General features: G+C 48.3%; 1 protein-coding gene across 1 annotated transcript in view; it reads left to right on the top strand.

Moving 5' to 3' along the window:
* The window catches only part of LOC129852960 (atos homolog protein B), a 49481-nt gene extending 43898 nt beyond the window's left edge, over window positions 1-5583 (top strand). The window contains exon 9 of the mRNA XM_055918563.1: window positions 3261-5583. Within this exon, the coding sequence (XP_055774538.1) occupies window positions 3261-3414 (154 nt within the window). The 3' untranslated portion in view covers window positions 3415-5583. The remainder of the gene's footprint in view (window positions 1-3260) is intronic.
* Window positions 5584-19311: the final 13728 nt, after the last annotated feature.

Below are 19311 nucleotides of genomic sequence, written 5' to 3'. Positions count from 1 at the left end.
CTATCACAGCCATTAAACTCTGTAACTATTTTAAAGTTACCATTGTCCTCATGTAGAAATCCCTGAGTGGTTTCCTTCCTCTCCGGCAACTGAGTTAGGAAGGATACCTGTATCTTTGTAGTGACTGGGTGTATTGATACATCATCCAAAGTGTAATTAATAACTTCACCATGCCCAAAGGGATATTCAATGTTGGCTTTTTTTATTTTTTATTTTACCCATCTACCAATAGGTGCCCTTCTTTGTGAGGCTTTGTAAAATGTTGAATGGTCTTTGTGGTTGAATCTGTGTTTGAAATTCACTGCTCGACTGAGGGACCTTACAGATAACTGTATGTGTGGGGTACAGAGATGAGAGTAGTCATAAAAAAATGATGTTAAACACTTATCACACACAGAGTGAGTCCGTGCAACTTAATGTGACTTGTTAAGCACATATGTACTCCTGAACTCGTTTAGGCTTGCCATAACAAAGGGGTTGAATACTTATTGACTCAAGACATTTCAGCTTTTCATGTTTTATTAATTTGTACAAATTTAGAAAAACATCATTCTGTTTTGATATTATGGGCTATTTTGTATAGGCCAGTGACAAATAAATCTCAATTTAATCCATTTGGAGTTCAGTTTGTAATACTACAACAAAATGTGGAACAAGTCAAGGGCTGTGAATACTTTCAGAAGGCACTGTACATCACTGTCTGAGACGCTCTCTCTCTCTGTCTCTGTCTCGTCTGTCTCTGTCTCTGTCTCGTCTGTCTCTGTCTCTGTCTCTATATATATGCACTGTACATCACTGTCTGAGACGCTCTCTGTCTCTGTCTCGTCTGTCTCGTCTGTCTCTGTCTCTCTCTCTGTCTCTGTCTCGTCTGTCTCGTCTGTCTCTGTCTCTCTCTCTGTCTCTGTCTCGTCTGTCTCGTCTGTCTCTGTCTCTGTCTCTATATATATGCACTGTACATGGTTCTCGTCAAAACGCTTTTAAAACAATTACCTGGACTCCAGATTGCTAAATCAGCCAATATATGGTATGGGCATACTAGTCTAGAAAAGGGCCGGTGTTGCCATGGCAACGTACTCTGCATACGCTCTGGGCTGAGAGGAACTGCGAGTTAAACTCTTTGTGGTTGATAGTGCAGTTTGTTTAGGTGATGGTACTGCTAAGATAGTTACTTGACATGCTAATATTGACTTTGGTATTATTGTGTGTAGCCACGTTTGCTAACTAGCCATCCAGCTCAGAGAGAGAGCATTGCATTGTGGGTTTTGTAGTCGACTTGAGCAGCAATAGATTTTCACACCAATTTGCACATGTTGCTACCAACCTTGTAATAATGACTCAATGAAAAGTTTGTTCACAAAAAAATATTGTTTTCACATACTAGTGTTATTTAACACTTAATCATAGGAATTTGTTGTTTGGGGTGGATTATCCCTTTAAGGTTCAGTTTGTTGTGGAAATTGTATTTTTCTGTACGGTTTATATGGCATGTGCAATATCTTTGTTAGGAATGTCTGTCCATCCATCTCATCCATCCATCTCCATCCATCCATCTCCATCCATCCATCCATCCATCTCCATCCATCCATCCATTCCCACCCATTCATCTGTTTCTTGTTTGCTTTGTGTGTACGAAACTTAAAATGTTTTCTAATGTAATCATTTACTTAATGTCTTTAGGATTGTTTGCTGGTCAGTGCCTTGTTTCAGTAGAGTAGCTTTACACAGGCTACTGACGGTGAGGCTTCTGGTCAGTGCTTTGTTTCAGTAGAGTAGCTTTACACAGGCTACTAACGGTGAGGCTTCTGGTCAGTGCTTTGTTTCAGTAGAGTAGCTTTACACAGGCTACTGACGGTGAGGCTTCTGGTCAGTCCTTTGTTTCAGTAGAGTAGCTTTACACAGGCTACTAACGGTGAGGCTTCTGGTCAGTGCTTTGTTTCAGTAGAGTAGCTTTACACAGGCTACTAACGGTGAGGCTTCTGGTCAGTGCTTTGTTTCAGTAGAGTAGCTTTACACAGGCTACTAACGGTGAGGCTTCTGGTCAGTGCCGTGTTTCAGTAGAGTAGCTTTACACAGGCTACTAACGGTGAGGCTTCTGGTCAGTGCGTTGTTTCAGTAGAGTAGCTTTACACAGGCTACTAACGGTGAGGCTTCTGGTCAGTGCTTTGTTTCAGTAGAGTAGCTTTACACAGGCTACTAACGGTGAGGCTTCTGGTCAGTTCTTTGTTTCAGTAGAGTAGCTTTACACAGGCTACTGACGGTGAGGCTTCTGGTCAGTCCTTTGTTTCAGTAGAGTAGCTTTACACAGGCTACTAACGGTGAGGCTTCTGGTCAGTGCTTTGTTTCAGTAGAGTAGCTTTACACAGGCTACTAACGGTGAGGCTTCTGGTCAGTGCGTTGTTTCAGTAGAGTAGCTTTACACAGGCTACTGACGGTGAGGCTTCTGGTCAGTGCTTTGTTTCAGTAGAGTAGCTTTACACAGGCTACTAACGGTGAGGCTTCTGGTCAGTGCTTTGTTTCAGTAGAGTAGCTTTACACAGGCTACTGACGGTGAGGCTTCTGGTCAGTGCTTTGTTTCAGTAGAGTAGCTTTACACAGGCTACTGACGGTGAGGCTTCTGGTCAGTGCTTTGTTTCAGTAGAGTAGCTTTACACAGGCTACTGACGGTGAGGCTTCTGGTCAGTGCTTTGTTTCAGTAGAGTAGCTTTACACAGGCTACTGACGGTGAGGCTTCTGGTCAGTGCTTTGTTTCAGTAGAGTAGTTTTACACAGGCTACTGACGGTGAGGCTTCGGTCAGTGCTTTGTTTCAGTAGAGTAGCTTTACACAGGCTACTGATGGTGAGGCTTCTGGTCAGTGCTTTGTTTCAGTAGAGTAGCTTTACACAGGCTACTAACGGTGAGGCTTCTGGTCAGTGCTTTGTTTCAGTAGAGTAGTTTTATACAGGCTACTGACGGTGAGGCTTCTGGTCAGTGCTTTGTTTCAGTAGAGTAGCTTTACACAGGCTACTGACGGTGAGGCTTCTGGTCAGTGCTTTGTTTCAGTAGAGTAGCTTTACACAGGCTACTAACGGTGAGGCTTCTGGTCAGTACCTTGTTTCAGTAGAGTAGCTTTACACAGGCTACTAACGGTGAGGCTTCTGGTCAGTGCTTTGTTTCAGTAGAGTAGCTTTGAGGCTTCTGGTCAGTGCCTTGTTTCAGTAGAGTAGCTTTACACAGGCTACTAACGGTGATGCTTCTTCTTTGTTTTCTCTTGACTCTGTAGATTCCAGAGCTCCAAATCTGGGAAGATTTACCTGCACAACGATATCCGGCTGCTTTTCTCCCGCAAGTCCATCGAGGTGGACACGGGGATCCCTTACGAGCTTAAATCTTTCACCGAGGTGCCAAGAAACCCCAAATACTCCCCCCGTGTGTGACCCTGCGGCTCCTCATCCCTGACCCCTAACGCAGCCCGGAATGGTGCACAGACAGACTGCGCAGTACATTGACGAGAACTTGAATAGACTATACATACATACATACATACATACATACATACATACATACATACATACATACATACATACACTATATATGTATGTGGACACCCCTTCAAATTTGTGGATTCGGCTATTTGAGCAATACCCGTTGCTGATAGGTGTATAAAATCGAGCACACAGCCATGCAATCTCCATAGACAGGCCATTCCACTGCCAATGCTTTACTGAAGAGCTCAGAGACTTTCAACGTGGCACCGTCATAGGATGCCACCTTTCCAACAAGTCAGTTTGTCAAATTTATGCCCTGGTAGAGCTGCCCCGGTCAACAACGGCTCAGCCGCAAAGTGGTAGGCCTCACAAGCTCAAAGAACGGGACCGCCGAGTGCTTAAGCGCGTAGCGTGTAAAACTCGTCTGTCCTCGGTGGCAACACTCCGTTCCAAACTGCCTCTGGAAGCAACGTCAGCACAATAACTGTTTGTCTGGAGCTTCATGAAATGGGTTTCCATGGCCGAGCAGCCGCACACAAGCCTAAGATCACCATGCGCAATGCCAAGCGTCGGCTGGAGTGGTGTAAAGCTCGCCTATATTGTACTATGGAGTAGTGGAAACGCGTTCTCTGGAGTGATGAGTCACGCTTCACAATCTGGCAGTCTGACGGACGAATCTGGGTTTGGTGGATGCTAAGAGAACGCTATCTTTCCCAATGCATAGTGCCAACTAAAGTTTGGTGGAGGAGGAATAATGGTCTGGGGCTGTTTTTCATGGTTCAGGCCCTTTAGTTCCAGTGAAGGGAAATATTAACGCTACAACATACAATGACATTCTAGACGATTTTGTGCTTCCAACTTTGTGGCAACCGTTTGGGGAAGGCCCTTTCCTGTTTTATCATGACAATGCCCCCGTGCACTAAGTGAGGTCCATACAGAAATGGTTTGTCGAGATTGGTGTGGAAGAACTTGACTGCCTGGACAGAGCCCTGACCTCAACCCCATCGAACACCTTTGGGATGAATTGGAACGCAGACTCTGAGCCAGGGCTAATCACCCAACATCAGTGCCCGAGCTTACTAATGCTCTTGTGGCTGAATGGAAGCAAGTCCTCGTAACAATGTTCCAACATCTAGTGGAAAGCCTTCTCAGAAGAGTGGAGGCTGTTATAGTAGCAAAGGGGGGGACCAACTCCATATTAATGCCCATGATTTTGGAATGAGATGTTTGACGAGCAGGTGTCCACATACTTGTCGTCATGTAGTGTACATACATACAAACATGCACAGACAACAAGCATTGATCGATACTTGCACCCAAGCTAAGCAGACTCATGTGTATACACAACTCACAGTACATATGACCACTCTTCTGTCTAGAGTTGAGTGTTAACATGCATGCCTTGTGACTAACCTAAAACCAGTTTTCCTCTAGTGCCATTCGTTTCACACACACTTCACTCTGCCTGCTTGCACCTGCCCCCTCACCCCCGCGGTGGACCAATGACAACCCTGCCACCTCAATCAGCCAGCCAATAGGAAGCCGGCAAGCCGCTAATGGAGCACACGTTGGGAGAAGAGGACTGTAGAGCATTAAACAAGCACATCCCAGTAAAGGGGAGGGACAAAACACAAACTGTATTTAACTGGAGAAGAGATGAGAGAAGAAGAGAGAGAGGAGCAGTAGTTAAACAAAGACTGATTTATCTCAATCAATTAAAGAATAAAGACACACCCTGCAAACGCCGAAACAATTGGCTACACTCAGGACTTAACTGTACTGTATTTTGATTGAAGCCTATAGAGACGTTCCAGGGAACCTTCCCCCATTTCGAGCGTCATGGTACGGATCACTGTGTCGGATGTAAGCGGGGAATATACCATGAAGCGGTGGAAGGGGTGGATGCCTCCTTTTCATGTGGACAGATGGAAGTTTCACTGTGTCTTCTCTTTCTGTTCAAAACAGTCTGAAATGAGAGCAGAAGGAAAGTGAGCAACAAAAAAAGCTGTAGGATTTAAGTTATGTTCGCAAATGTCTTAAAAAGCTGCACAATTAGACTGTTTTTTTTTTTTAGCCGGACATGCTTTTGCTGCATTAAAAACGTCACCATATTCCCTACATAGAGCCCTATAGGCCCTGGTCAAATGTAGTGCTCTTTAGAGCCCTATAGGCCCTGGTCAAATGTAGTGCTCTTTAGAGCCCTATAGGCCCTGGTCAAATGTAGTGCTCTTTAGAGCCCTATAGGCCCTGGTCAAATGTAGTGCTCTTTAGAGCCCTATAGGCCCTGGTCAAATGTAGTGCTCTTTAGAGCCCTATAGGCCCTGGTCAAATGTAGTGCTCTTTAGAGCCCTATAGGCCCTGGTCAAATGTAGTGCTCTTTAGAGCCCTATAGGCCCTGGTCAAATGTAGTGCTCTTTAGAGCCCTATAGGCCCTGGTCAAATGTAGTGCTCTTTAGAGCCCTATAGGCCCTGGTCAAATGTAGTGCTCTTTAGAGCCCTATAGGCCCTGGTCAAATGTAGTGCTCTTTAGAGCCCTATAGGCCCTGGTCAAATGTAGTCCTCTTTAGAGCCCTATAGGCCCTGGTCAAATGTAGTGCTCTTTAGAGCCCTATAGGCCCTGGTCAAATGTAGTGCTCTATATAGGGAATAGGGTGCCATTTGAGACACCATCTTTCTCTGTGGTGGTAGAGGAGAACTGAGATGGAGGGAGGGTAAAAATAGAGGTGGGATGGGAAAAGTATGTGTATTTAAATTAAACTCAGCGACTGGCGAGTAAAACCTGGGTCTTGATTTTGATATTATTCTTATTAACATGTATTGAATGTGTTATTACCTTATTATCTCTGTCCAACCATCTTTTCACCCTGACAACAGTTTCACAATGTAGAATTGTCAAATAAATCTGAGACTCATGGGTTCAGTAAATGTAGTGTCCATCCAGTCTCACACACACTGAGTGGACAAAACATTAAGAACACCTGCTCTTTCCATGATATCTTCTTATGGCTGCAGTCCCGTTAACGGGATCGATATGACAACAGCCAGTCAGAGTGCAGGGCGCCAAATTCAAAAAACAGAAATCTCATAATTAAAATTCCTCAGACATTCAAGTATCTTATATCATTTTAAAGGTAATCTTGTTGTTAATCCCACCAAAGTGTTCGATTTTCAAATAGGCTTTTCAGCGAAAGCAGTACAAACGATTATGTTAGGTCACCACAAAACCACAATAACCACAGCCATTTTTTCCAGCTAAAGATAGCTTTCACAAAAACCAGAATAGAGATAAAATTAATCACTAACCTTCGATTATTTTCATCAGATGACACTCATAGGACTTCATGTTACACAATACATGCATGTTTTGTTTGATTAAGTTCATATTTATATTAAAAAAATCTGAGTTTACTTTGAGGCGTTAGATTCACTAGTTGCAAAAACATCAAGTGACTTTGCATAGCCACATCGTTTCAACAGAAATACTCAACATAAATATAAATGATAATACAAGTAATACACATAGAATTATAGATATACCTCTCCTTAATGCAACCGCTGTGTCAGATTTTTTTTTTAATTTACGGAAATATAAACCATGCAATAATCTGAGACGGAGCTCAGATGATTAGCCAAATTAGCCACCATGTTGGACTCAACAGAAACCAGAAAATACATGATAAATGTTTCCTTACCTTTGATGAATTCATCAGAATGCAGTCCTAGGAATCCCAGGTCCACAATAAATGCTTGATTTGTTCGTTCATGTCCGCTATTTATGTCAAATTAGCTACTTTCGAATTGTTTACCAAATACCCTAACCAAAGTCTCAAAGCGCGACCACTATAACGTGACGAAATGTCCAAACGTTCCGTTACAGTCAGTAGAAACATGGCAAACGATGTACTGAATCAATCTTTAGAATGTTGTTAACATACATCTTGAATAACGTTCCAACCGGAGAATTAAATCGACTTCAATTGAGAGATGGAACGGAGCTGCTTCTCACGTGAACGCGCCAGTTGAATGCATGGTCACCTTATGGCAGTGATTACTAAATTCTGTCTCCTTCGACCCCCCCCTTCACATTAATCATCAGACTTAGTTCTATTGACTGTTGACATCTAGTGGAAGCCGTAGGAAGTGAAAACCCATCCATACCTCTCTGTATTTTCAATAAGAGCTTGGTTGAAAATATGGCACCCTCAGAAAAAATCCAAACCGGAAGTGGAACTTCTCAGGTTTTTGACTGCCATATGAGTTCTGTTAATCTCACAGACATAATTCAAACACTTTTAGAAACTTTAGAGTGTTTTCTATCCAATACTAATAATAATATGCAAATATTAGCAACTGAGACTGAGGAGCTGGCCGTTTACAATGGGCACCTTTCATCCAAGCTACTCAATACTGCCCCTTCAGCCATAAGAAGATATAGACTGACCAGAGTCACACACACACACACACTGAGTGGACAAAACATTAAGAACACCTGCTTCTTCCTTGATATAGACTGACCAGAGTCACACACACTGAGTGAACAGAACATTAAGAACACCTGCTCTTTCCATGATATAGACTGACCAGGTGAATCCAGGTGAAAGCTATGATCCCTTATTCATGTCACTTGTTAAATCCACTTCAATCAGTGTAGATCAAGGAGAGGAGACGGGTTTAAGAAGTAGTTTAAAGGCTTAAGACAATTGAGACGGATTGTGTATGTGCGCCGTTGGAGTGGTGGACTACAGGACAACGGTGAAGGTATTATGTTTACTGTGTATTGAAAGTGACCAGAGCACTGCCAGATATGGTAGTTCCTACAGGCGTGTCCGGCTGTGTTCCTACAGGCGTGTCCGGCTGTGTTCCTACAGGCGTGTCCGGCTGTGTTCCTACAGGCGTGTCCGGCTGTGTTCCTACAGGCGTGTCCGGCTGTGTTCCTACAGGCGTGTCCGGCTGTATTCCTTCAGGACTGTCCGGCTGTATTGAGAAACAGCCAGAGCAGCCTTCTTCCCCGTTTGAATAGACACATCATACTGTATATCAATCCCATCACTGCTTCAAACATCTCAATATTTAGCAGACTTGAAAAGAGAGGACACTTGATCTGGTCAATAAGAGACTTTACTTTGGTCTTCTACAGAAATGATCATGTGAGTCTGTTAAGTTCAAGTGAATGTCTTCTTGACTAGAATGGCCCAGTGGTTTGAATAATATGCTGTAAAAAAAAAAAAGTTGCAGTTTTACCTTCCTGATGACACAGGGAAACGCAGAGAGATCCTTCCTCATGACACAGGGTAACGCAGAGAGATCCTTCCTGATGACACAGGGAAACGCAGAGAGATCCTTCCTGATGACACAGGGAAACGCAGAGAGATCCTTCCTCATGACACAGGGTAACGCAGAGAGATCCTTCCTGATGACACAGGGAAACGCAGAGAGATCCTTCCTCATGACACAGGGAAACGCAGAGAGATCCTTCCTCATGACACGGAAACGCAGAGAGATCCTTCCTGATGACACAGGGTAACGCAGAGAGATCCTTCCTCATGACACAGGGAAACGCAGAGAGATCCTTCCTGATGACACAGGGTAACGCAGAAAAATCCTTCCTCATGACACAGGGAAACGCGGAGAGATCCTTCCTCATGACACAGGGTAACGCAGAGAGATCCTTCCTCATGACACAGGGAAACGCAGAGAGATCCTTCCTCATGACACAGGGTAACGCAGAGAGATCCTTCCTCATGACACAGGGAAACGCAGAGAGATCCTTCCTCATGACACAGGGTAACGCAGAGAGATCCTTCCTCATGACACAGGGAAACGCAGAGAGATCCTTCCTCATGACACAGGGAAACGCAGAGAGATCCTTCCTGACGCAGGGTAACGCAGGGAGATCCTTCCTCATGACACAGGGAAACGCAGAGAGATCCTTCCTCATGACACAGGGAAACGCAGAGAGATCCTTCCTGACGACACAGGGAAACGCAGAGAGATCCTTCCTGACGACACAGGGAAACGCAGAGAGATCCTTCCTGATGACACAGGGAAACGCAGAGAGATCCTTCCTGATGACACAGGGAAACGCAGAGAGATCCTTCCTCATGACACAGGGAAACGCAGAGAGATCCTTCCTGACGACACAGGGAAACGCAGAGAGATCCTTCCTGATGACACAGGGAAACGCAGAGAGATCCTTCCTCATGACACAGGGAAACGCAGAGAGATCCTTCCTCATGACACAGGGAAACGCAGAGAGATCCTTCCTCATGACACAGGGAAACGCAGAGAGATCCTTCCTGACGCAGGGTAACGCAGGGAGATCCTTCCTCATGACACAGGGAAACGCAGAGAGATCCTTCCTCATGACACAGGGAAACGCAGAGAGATCCTTCCTCATGACACAGGGAAACGCAGAGAGATCCTTCCTGACGACACAGGGAAACGCAGAGAGATCCTTCCTGACGACACAGGGAAACGCAGAGAGATCCTTCCTGATGACACAGGGAAACGCAGAGAGATCCTTCCTGATGACACAGGGAAACGCAGAGAGATCCTTCCTGATGACACAGGGAAACGCAGAGAGATCCTTCCTGATGACACAGGGAAACGCAGAGAGATCCTTCCTCATGACACAGGGAAACGCAGAGAGATCCTTCCTCATGACACAGGGAAACGCAGAGAGATCCTTCCTCATGACACAGGGAAACGCAGAGAGATCCTTCCTGATGACACAGGGAAACGCAGAGAGATCCTTCCTGATGACACAGGGAAACGCAGAGAGATCCTTCCTGATGACACAGGGAAACGCAGAGAGATCCTTCCTGATGACACAGGGAAACGCAGAGAGATCCTTCCTGATGACACAGGGAAACGCAGAGAGATCCTTCCTCATGACACAGGGAAACGCAGAGAGATCCTTCCTCATGACACAGGGAAACGCAGAGAGATCCTTCCTGATGACACAGGGAAACGCAGAGATCCTTCCTGACGCAGGGTAACGCAGGGAGATCCTTCCTGATGACACAGGGAAACGCAGAGAGATCCTTCCTCATGACACAGGGAAACGCAGAGAGATCCTTCCTCATGACACAGGGAAACGCAGAGAGATCCTTCCTGACGACACAGGGAAACGCAGAGAGATCCTTCCTGATGACACAGGGAAACGCAGAGAGATCCTTCCTCATGACACAGGGAAACGCAGAGAGATCCTTCCTGATGACACAGGGAAACGCAGAGAGATCCTTCCTGACGCAGGGTAACGCAGGGAGATCCTTCCTGATGACACAGGGAAACGCAGAGAGATCCTTCCTCATGACACAGGGAAACGCAGAGAGATCCTTCCTCATGACACAGGGAAACGCAGAGAGATCCTTCCTGATGACACAGGGAAACGCAGAGAGATCCTTCCTCATGACACAGGGAAACGCAGAGAGATCCTTCCTGATGACACAGGGAAACGCAGAGAGATCCTTCCTCATGACACAGGGTAACGCAGAGAGATCCTTCCTGATGACACAGGGAAACGCAGAGAGATCCTTCCTCATGACACAGGGAAACGCAGAGAGATCCTTCCTCATGACACAGGGAAACGCAGAGAGATCCTTCCTGATGACACAGGGTAACGCAGAGAGATCCTTCCTCATGACACAGGGTAACGCAGAGAGATCCTTCCTGATGACACAGGGAAACGCAGAGAGATCCTTCCTCATGACACAGGGAAACGCAGAGAGATCCTTCCTCATGACACAGGGAAACGCAGAGAGATCCTTCCTGATGACACAGGGTAACGCAGAGAGATCCTTCCTCATGACACAGGGAAACGCAGAGAGCTCCTTCCTGATGACACAGGGTAACGCAGAGAGATCCTTCCTCATGACACAGGGAAACGCAGAGAGATCCTTCCTCATGACACAGGGTAACGCAGAGAGATCCTTCCTCATGACACAGGGAAACGCAGAGAGATCCTTCCTCATGACACAGGGTAACGCAGAGAGATCCTTCCTCATGACACAGGGAAACGCAGAGAGATCCTTCCTCATGACACAGGGTAACGCAGAGAGATCCTTCCTCATGACACAGGGAAACGCAGAGAGATCCTTCCTCATGACACAGGGAAACGCAGAGAGATCCTTCCTGACGCAGGGTAACGCAGGGAGATCCTTCCTCATGACACAGGGAAACGCAGAGAGATCCTTCCTCATGACACAGGGAAACGCAGAGAGATCCTTCCTCATGACACAGGGAAACGCAGAGAGATCCTTCCTGACGACACAGGGAAACGCAGAGAGATCCTTCCTGACGACACAGGGAAACGCAGAGATCCTTCCTGATGACACAGGGAAACGCAGAGAGATCCTTCCTGATGACACAGGGAAACGCAGAGAGATCCTTCCTCATGACACAGGGAAACGCAGAGAGATCCTTCCTGACGACACAGGGAAACGCAGAGAGATCCTTCCTGATGACACAGGGAAACGCAGAGAGATCCTTCCTCATGACACAGGGAAACGCAGAGAGATCCTTCCTCATGACACAGGGAAACGCAGAGAGATCCTTCCTGACGCAGGGTAACGCAGGGAGATCCTTCCTCATGACACAGGGAAACGCAGAGAGATCCTTCCTCATGACACAGGGAAATGCAGAGAGATCCTTCCTCATGACACAGGGAAACGCAGAGAGATCCTTCCTGACGACACAGGGAAACGCAGAGAGATCCTTCCTGACGACACAGGGAAACGCAGAGAGATCCTTCCTGATGACACAGGGAAACGCAGAGAGATCCTTCCTGATGACACAGGGAAACGCAGAGAGATCCTTCCTGATGACACAGGGAAACGCAGAGAGATCCTTCCTGATGACACAGGGAAACGCAGAGAGATCCTTCCTCATGACACAGGGAAACGCAGAGAGATCCTTCCTCATGACACAGGGAAACGCAGAGAGATCCTTCCTCATGACACAGGGAAACGCAGAGAGATCCTTCCTGATGACACAGGGAAACGCAGAGAGATCCTTCCTGATGACACAGGGAAACGCAGAGAGATCCTTCCTGATGACACAGGGAAACGCAGAGAGATCCTTCCTGATGACACAGGGAAACGCAGAGAGATCCTTCCTGACGACACAGGGAAACGCAGAGAGATCCTTCCTGACGACACAGGGAAACGCAGAGAGATCCTTCCTGATGACACAGGGAAACGCAGAGAGATCCTTCCTCATGACACAGGGAAACGCAGAGAGATCCTTCCTGACGACACAGGGAAACGCAGAGAGATCCTTCCTGATGACACAGGGAAACGCAGAGAGATCCTTCCTCATGACACAGGGAAACGCAGAGAGATCCTTCCTCATGACACAGGGAAACGCAGAGAGATCCTTCCTGACGCAGGGTAACGCAGGGAGATCCTTCCTCATGACACAGGGAAACGCAGAGAGATCCTTCCTCATGACACAGGGAAACGCAGAGAGATCCTTCCTCATGACACAGGGAAACGCAGAGAGATCCTTCCTGACGACACAGGGAAACGCAGAGAGATCCTTCCTGACGACACAGGGAAACGCAGAGAGATCCTTCCTGATGACACAGGGAAACGCAGAGAGATCCTTCCTGATGACACAGGGAAACGCAGAGAGATCCTTCCTCATGACACAGGGAAACGCAGAGAGATCCTTCCTGACGACACAGGGAAACGCAGAGAGATCCCGCCTCATGACACAGGGAAACGCAGGGAGATCCCGCCTCATAACACAGGGAAACGCAGAGAGATCCCGCCTCATGACACAGGGAAACGCAGAGAGATCCTTCCTCATGACACAGGGAAACGCAGAGAGATCCTGCCTCATAACACAGGGAAATGCAGGGAGATCCCGCCTCATGACACAGGGAAACGCAGGGAGATCCCGCCTCATGACAAAGGGTAACGCAGAGAGATCCTTCCTGACGCAGGGAAACGCAGAGATCCTGCCTCATGGCACAGGGAAACGCCGAGAGATCCTTCCTCATAACACAGGGAAACGCAGCAAGATCCTTCCTCATAACACAGGCTAACGCAGAGAGATCCTGCTCATGACACAGGGAAACGCAGAGAGATCCTGCCTCATGACACAGGGTAACGCAGAGATCCTTCCTCATGACACAGGGAAACGCCGAGAGATCCTTCCTCATGACACAGGGAAACGCAGAGAGATCCTGCCTCATGACAGGGAAATGCAAAGAGATCCTGCCTCATGACACAGGGAAACGCAGAGAGATCCTTCCTCATGACACAGGGAAACGCAGGGAGATCCTTCCTGACGCAGGGAAACGCCGAGAAATCCTTCCTCATGACACAGGGAAACGCAGGGAGATCCTTCCTCATAACAGGGAAACGCAGAGAGATCCTGCCTCATGACACAGGGAAACGCAGCAAGATCCTGCCTCATGACACAGGGAAACGCAGGGAGATCCTTCCTCATGACACAGGGAAACGCAGAGAGATCCTTCCTCATGACACAGGGAAACGCAGAGAGATCCTTCCTGACGCAGGGTAACGCAGGGAGATCCTTCCTGATGACACAGGGAAACGCAGAGAGATCCTTCCTGATGACACAGGGAAACGCAGAGAGATCCTTCCTGATGACACAGGGAAACGCAGAGAGATCCTTCCTGATGACACAGGGAAACGCAGAGAGATCCTTCCTCATGACACAGGGTAACGCAGAGAGATCCTTCCTCATGACGCAGGGTAACGCAGAGAGATCCTTCCTCATGACACAGGGAAACGCAGAGAGATCCTTCCTGATGACACAGGGAAACGCAGAGAGATCCTTCCTGATGACACAGGGAAACGCAGAGAGATCCTTCCTCATGACACAGGGAAACGCAGGGAGATCCTTCCTCATGACACAGGGAAACGCAGAGAGATCCTTCCTGACGCAGGGTAACGCAGGGAGATCCTTCCTCATGACACAGGGAAACGCAGAGAGATCCTTCCTCATGACACAGGGAAACGCAGGGAGATCCTTCCTCATGACACAGGGAAACGCAGAGAGATCCTTCCTCATGACACAGGGAAACGCAGAGAGATCCTTCCTCATGACACAGGGAAACGCAGAGAGATCCTTCCTCATGACACAGGGAAACGCAGGGAGATCCTTCCTCATGACACAGGGAAACGCAGGGAGATCCTTCCTCATGACACAGGGAAACGCAGAGAGATCCTTCCTCATGACACAGGGAAACGCAGGGAGATCCTTCCTCATGACGCAGGGTAACGCAGGGAGATCCTTCCTCATGACACAGGGAAACGCAGAGAGATCCTTCCTCATGACACAGGGAAACGCAGGGAGATCCTTCCTCATGACACAGGGAAACGCAGAGAGATCCTTCCTCATGACACAGGGAAACGCAGGGAGATCCTTCCTCATGACACAGGGAAACGCAGGGAGATCCTTCCTCATGACACAGGGAAAAGCAGAGAGTTCCTGCCTCATGACAGGGAAAAGCAGAGAGTTCCTGCCTCATGACAGGGAAACGCAGAGAGTTCCTGCCTCATGACAGGGAATAGCAGAGAGATCCTTCCTCATGACACAAGGAAAAGCAGAGAGTTCCTGCCTCATGACAGGGAAAAGCAGAGTTCCTGCCTCATGACAGGGAAACGCAGAGAGATCCTTCCTTATGACACAGGGTAACGCAGAGAGATCCTTCCTCATGACACAGGGAAAAGCAGAGAGTTCCTGCCTCATGACAGGGAAAAGCAGAGAGTTCCTGCCTCATGACAGGGAAACGCAGAGAGTTCCTGCCTCATGATAGGGAAACGCAAAGAGTTCCTGCCTCATGACAGGGAAACGCAGAGAGTTCCTGCCTCATGACAGGGAAACGCAGAGAGTTCCTGCCTCATGACAGGGAAACGCAGAGAGTTCCTGCCTCATGACAGGGAAACGCAGAGAGTTCCTGCCTCATGACAGGGAAACGCAGAGAGTTCCTGCCTCATGACAGGGAAACGCAGAGAGTTCCTGCCTCATGACAGGGAAACGCAGAGAGTTCCTGCCTCATGACACAGGGTAACGCAGAGAGATCCTTCCTCATGACGCAGGGTAACGCAGAGAGATCCTTCCTCATGACACAGGGAAACGCAGAGAGATCCTTCCTGATGACACAGGGAAACGCAGAGAGATCCTTCCTGATGACACAGGGAAACGCAGAGAGATCCTTCCTCATGACACAGGGAAACGCAGGGAGATCCTTCCTCATGACACAGGGAAACGCAGAGAGATCCTTCCTGACGCAGGGTAACGCAGGGAGATCCTTCCTCATGACACAGGGAAACGCAGAGAGATCCTTCCTCATGACACAGGGAAACGCAGGGAGATCCTTCCTCATGACACAGGGAAACGCAGAGAGATCCTTCCTCATGACACAGGGAAACGCAGAGAGATCCTTCCTCATGACACAGGGAAACGCAGAGAGATCCTTCCTCATGACACAGGGAAACGCAGGGAGATCCTTCCTCATGACACAGGGAAACGCAGGGAGATCCTTCCTCATGACACAGGGAAACGCAGGGAGATCCTTCCTCATGACACAGGGAAACGCAGAGAGATCCTTCCTCATGACACAGGGAAACGCAGGGAGATCCTTCCTCATGACACAGGGAAACGCAGGGAGATCCTTCCTCATGACACAGGGAAAAGCAGAGAGTTCCTGCCTCATGACAGGGAAAAGCAGAGAGTTCCTGCCTCATGACAGGGAAACGCAGAGAGATCCTTCCTCATGACACAGGGTAACGCAGAGAGATCCTTCCTCATGACACAGGGAAAAGCAGAGAGTTCCTGCCTCATGACAGGGAAAAGCAGAGTTCCTGCCTCATGACAGGGAAACGCAGAGAGTTCCTGCCTCATGACAGGGAAACGCAGAGAGTTCCTGCCTCATGACAGGGAATAGCAGAGAGATCCTTCCTCATGACACAAGGAAAAGCAGAGAGTTCCTGCCTCATGACAGGGAAAAGCAGAGTTCCTGCCTCATGACAGGGAAACGCAGAGAGATCCTTCCTTATGACACAGGGTAACGCAGAGAGATCCTTCCTCATGACACAGGGAAAAGCAGAGAGTTCCTGCCTCATGACAGGGAAAAGCAGAGAGTTCCTGCCTCATGACAGGGAAACGCAGAGAGTTCCTGCCTCATGACAGGGAAACGCAAAGAGTTCCTGCCTCATGACAGGGAAACGCAGAGAGTTCCTGCCTCATGACAGGGAAACGCAGAGAGTTCCTGCCTCATGACAGGGAAACGCAGAGAGTTCCTGCCTCATGACAGGGAAACGCAGAGAGTTCCTGCCTCATGACAGGGAAACGCAGAGAGTTCCTGCCTCATGACAGGGAAACGCAGAGAGTTCCTGCCTCATGACAGGGAAACGCAGAGAGTTCCTGCCTCATGACAGGGAAACGCAGAGAGTTCCTGCCTCATGACAGGGAAACGCAGAGAGTTCCTGCCTCATGACAGGGAAACGCAGAGAGTTCCTGCCTCATGACAGGGAAACGCAGAGAGTTCCTGCCTCATGACAGGGAAACGCAGAGAGTTCCTGCCTCATGACAGGGAAACGCAGAGAGTTCCTGCCTCATGACAGGGAAACGCAGAGAGTTCCTGCCTCATGACAGGGAAACGCAGAGAGTTCCTGCCTCATGACAGGGAAACGCAGAGAGTTCCTGCCTCATGACAGGGAAACGCAGAGAGTTCCTGCCTCACGACGCAGGGAAACGCAGAGATCCTGCCTCACGACGCAGGGAAACGCAGAGATCCTGCCTCACGACGCAGGGAAACGCAGAAAGATCCTTCCTCACGACGCAGGGAAACGCAAAAAGATCCTTCCTCACGACGCAGGGAAACGCAAAAAGATCCTTCCTCACGACGCAGGGTAACGCAGAGAGATCCTTCCTCATGACACACGGAAACGCAGAAAGATCCTTCCTCACGACGCAGGGAAACGCAAAAAGATCCTTCCTCACGACGCAGGGAAACGCAAAAAGATCCTTCCTCATGACGCAGGGTAACGCAGAGAGATCCTTCCTCATGACACACGGAAACGCAGAGAGATCCTTCCTCATGACACAGGGAAAGAAATAAGAGAAATAAGCTTTTGAGAGAAATAAGCTTTTGTGAATATGGAAAATTATAGGGTTCTTTTTATTTCAGCTCATGAAACATGGGAACACTTTACATGTTGCGTTTTATATTTGTGTACAGTGTATATCAGTCCACGTCCAACACTGATGATGACATGGAGTTCAAGAGGAAGTTAACTTTCTTGAGAATAATGGTCCTTTATTTATGTTTTAAAATAGCAAACCACGTTCCTCCCACCCTAAAAAACACTTGACAAAGTCTTTCCTATACATGCTCCCCCCCCCCCCCCCCCCCTCTCTCTCTCTCTGTCTATCGACATCTTGTTTTAGTGTTTAACCCTATAAATGGGTTGCTAGTCTGTTTGCCTGTTTAGGTTCAGATGTAGTGTTAAGGTGGTCTGGGGCTGGTTGTGTGGTGGTGGTCTGGGGCTGGTTGTGTGGTGGTGGTCTGGGGCTGGTGGTGGTGGTCTGGGGGTGGTGGTGGTTGTAGTCTGGGGGTGGTGTGGTGGTCTGGGGCTGGTGGTGGTGGTCTGGGGCTGGTGGTGTAGTGGTGGTCTGGGTCTGGTGGTGTGGTCTGGGGTTGGGTAGTGTGGTGGTGGGTTGGGTGGTGTGGTGGTGGTCTGGGGTTGGGTGGTGGTCTGGGGTTGGGTGGTGTGGTGGTGGTGGTGGTCTGGGGTTGGGTGGTGTGGTGGTGGGTTGGGTGGTGTGGTGGTGGTGGTGGTCTGGGGTTGGGTGGTGTGGTGGTGGTGGTGGTCTGGGGTTGGGTGGTGTGGTGGTGGTCTGGGGTTGGGTGGTGTGGTGGTGGTCTGGGGTTGGGTGGTGTGGTGGTCTGGGGCTGGTGGTGTGGTGGTGGTGGTGGTCTGGGGCTGGTGGTGTGGTGTTCTGGGGTTGGGTGGTGTGGTGGTGGTCTGGGGCTGGTGGTGGTCTGGGGTTGGGTGGTGTGGTGGTCCGGGGCTGGTGGTGTGGTGGTGGTCCGGGGCTGGGGGTGTGGTGGTCAGAACTTCATCCTGTTCATCCAAGTCCTCATCATCTGCAGACAGTATATCTGGAAGAAGGAGAGGGGATCTGTGACAGACCATAGTATTGTGTGTTATTGAGATGTCTGGACTGATCTGTGACAGACCATAGTATTGTGTGTTATTGAGATGTCTGATGTGCCCTTAAAAGCCCTTCCCAATTCCCACGAGAAAGTTTACTGTTTAATGTTTTGCAGATGGGATGAACTTTGACACACACACACGCGCATTTCTCACCCCATCAGAGCTGGGGTCAGTTCAGTTCCATGTCAATGAAGTCATTGCAGACCATGGCTATAGAGCCAGTAAGTCATGGACATCCATTATCAAGGGGAATAACTGTGGATGTGGAAAGATTGTGAACACACCAGACTGTGTCTACAACTATATAAACTGCATGGCATCTGTAAGACATTTGACTTGTTATACTATAAGCATGGCTTCTGGAGCCCCCTAGTGGTCAGATTACACATTACAGGTCAAAACGGAAACTATAGTTTACATTTAAGTCATTTAGCAGACGCTCTTATCCAGAGCGACTTACAAATTGGAAAGTTCATACATATTCATCCTGGTCCCCCCGTGGGAATTGAACCCTGGTCCCCCCCGTGGGAATTGAACCCACAACCCTGGCGTTGCAAGCGCCATGCTCTACCAACTGAGCCACACGGGACCGTTTCCAAGTTTACTGACTTCCTGTATTGACATGAGCCCTTTAAAAGCAAAGTGTATC

This window comes from Salvelinus fontinalis, chromosome 4 (assembly GCF_029448725.1).
Source record: "Salvelinus fontinalis isolate EN_2023a chromosome 4, ASM2944872v1, whole genome shotgun sequence".
Lineage (NCBI taxonomy): Eukaryota > Metazoa > Chordata > Actinopteri > Salmoniformes > Salmonidae > Salvelinus > Salvelinus fontinalis.
The sequence above is the reverse complement of the archived record's forward strand: the minus strand, read 5'-3'. Positions and strand labels throughout refer to the sequence as shown.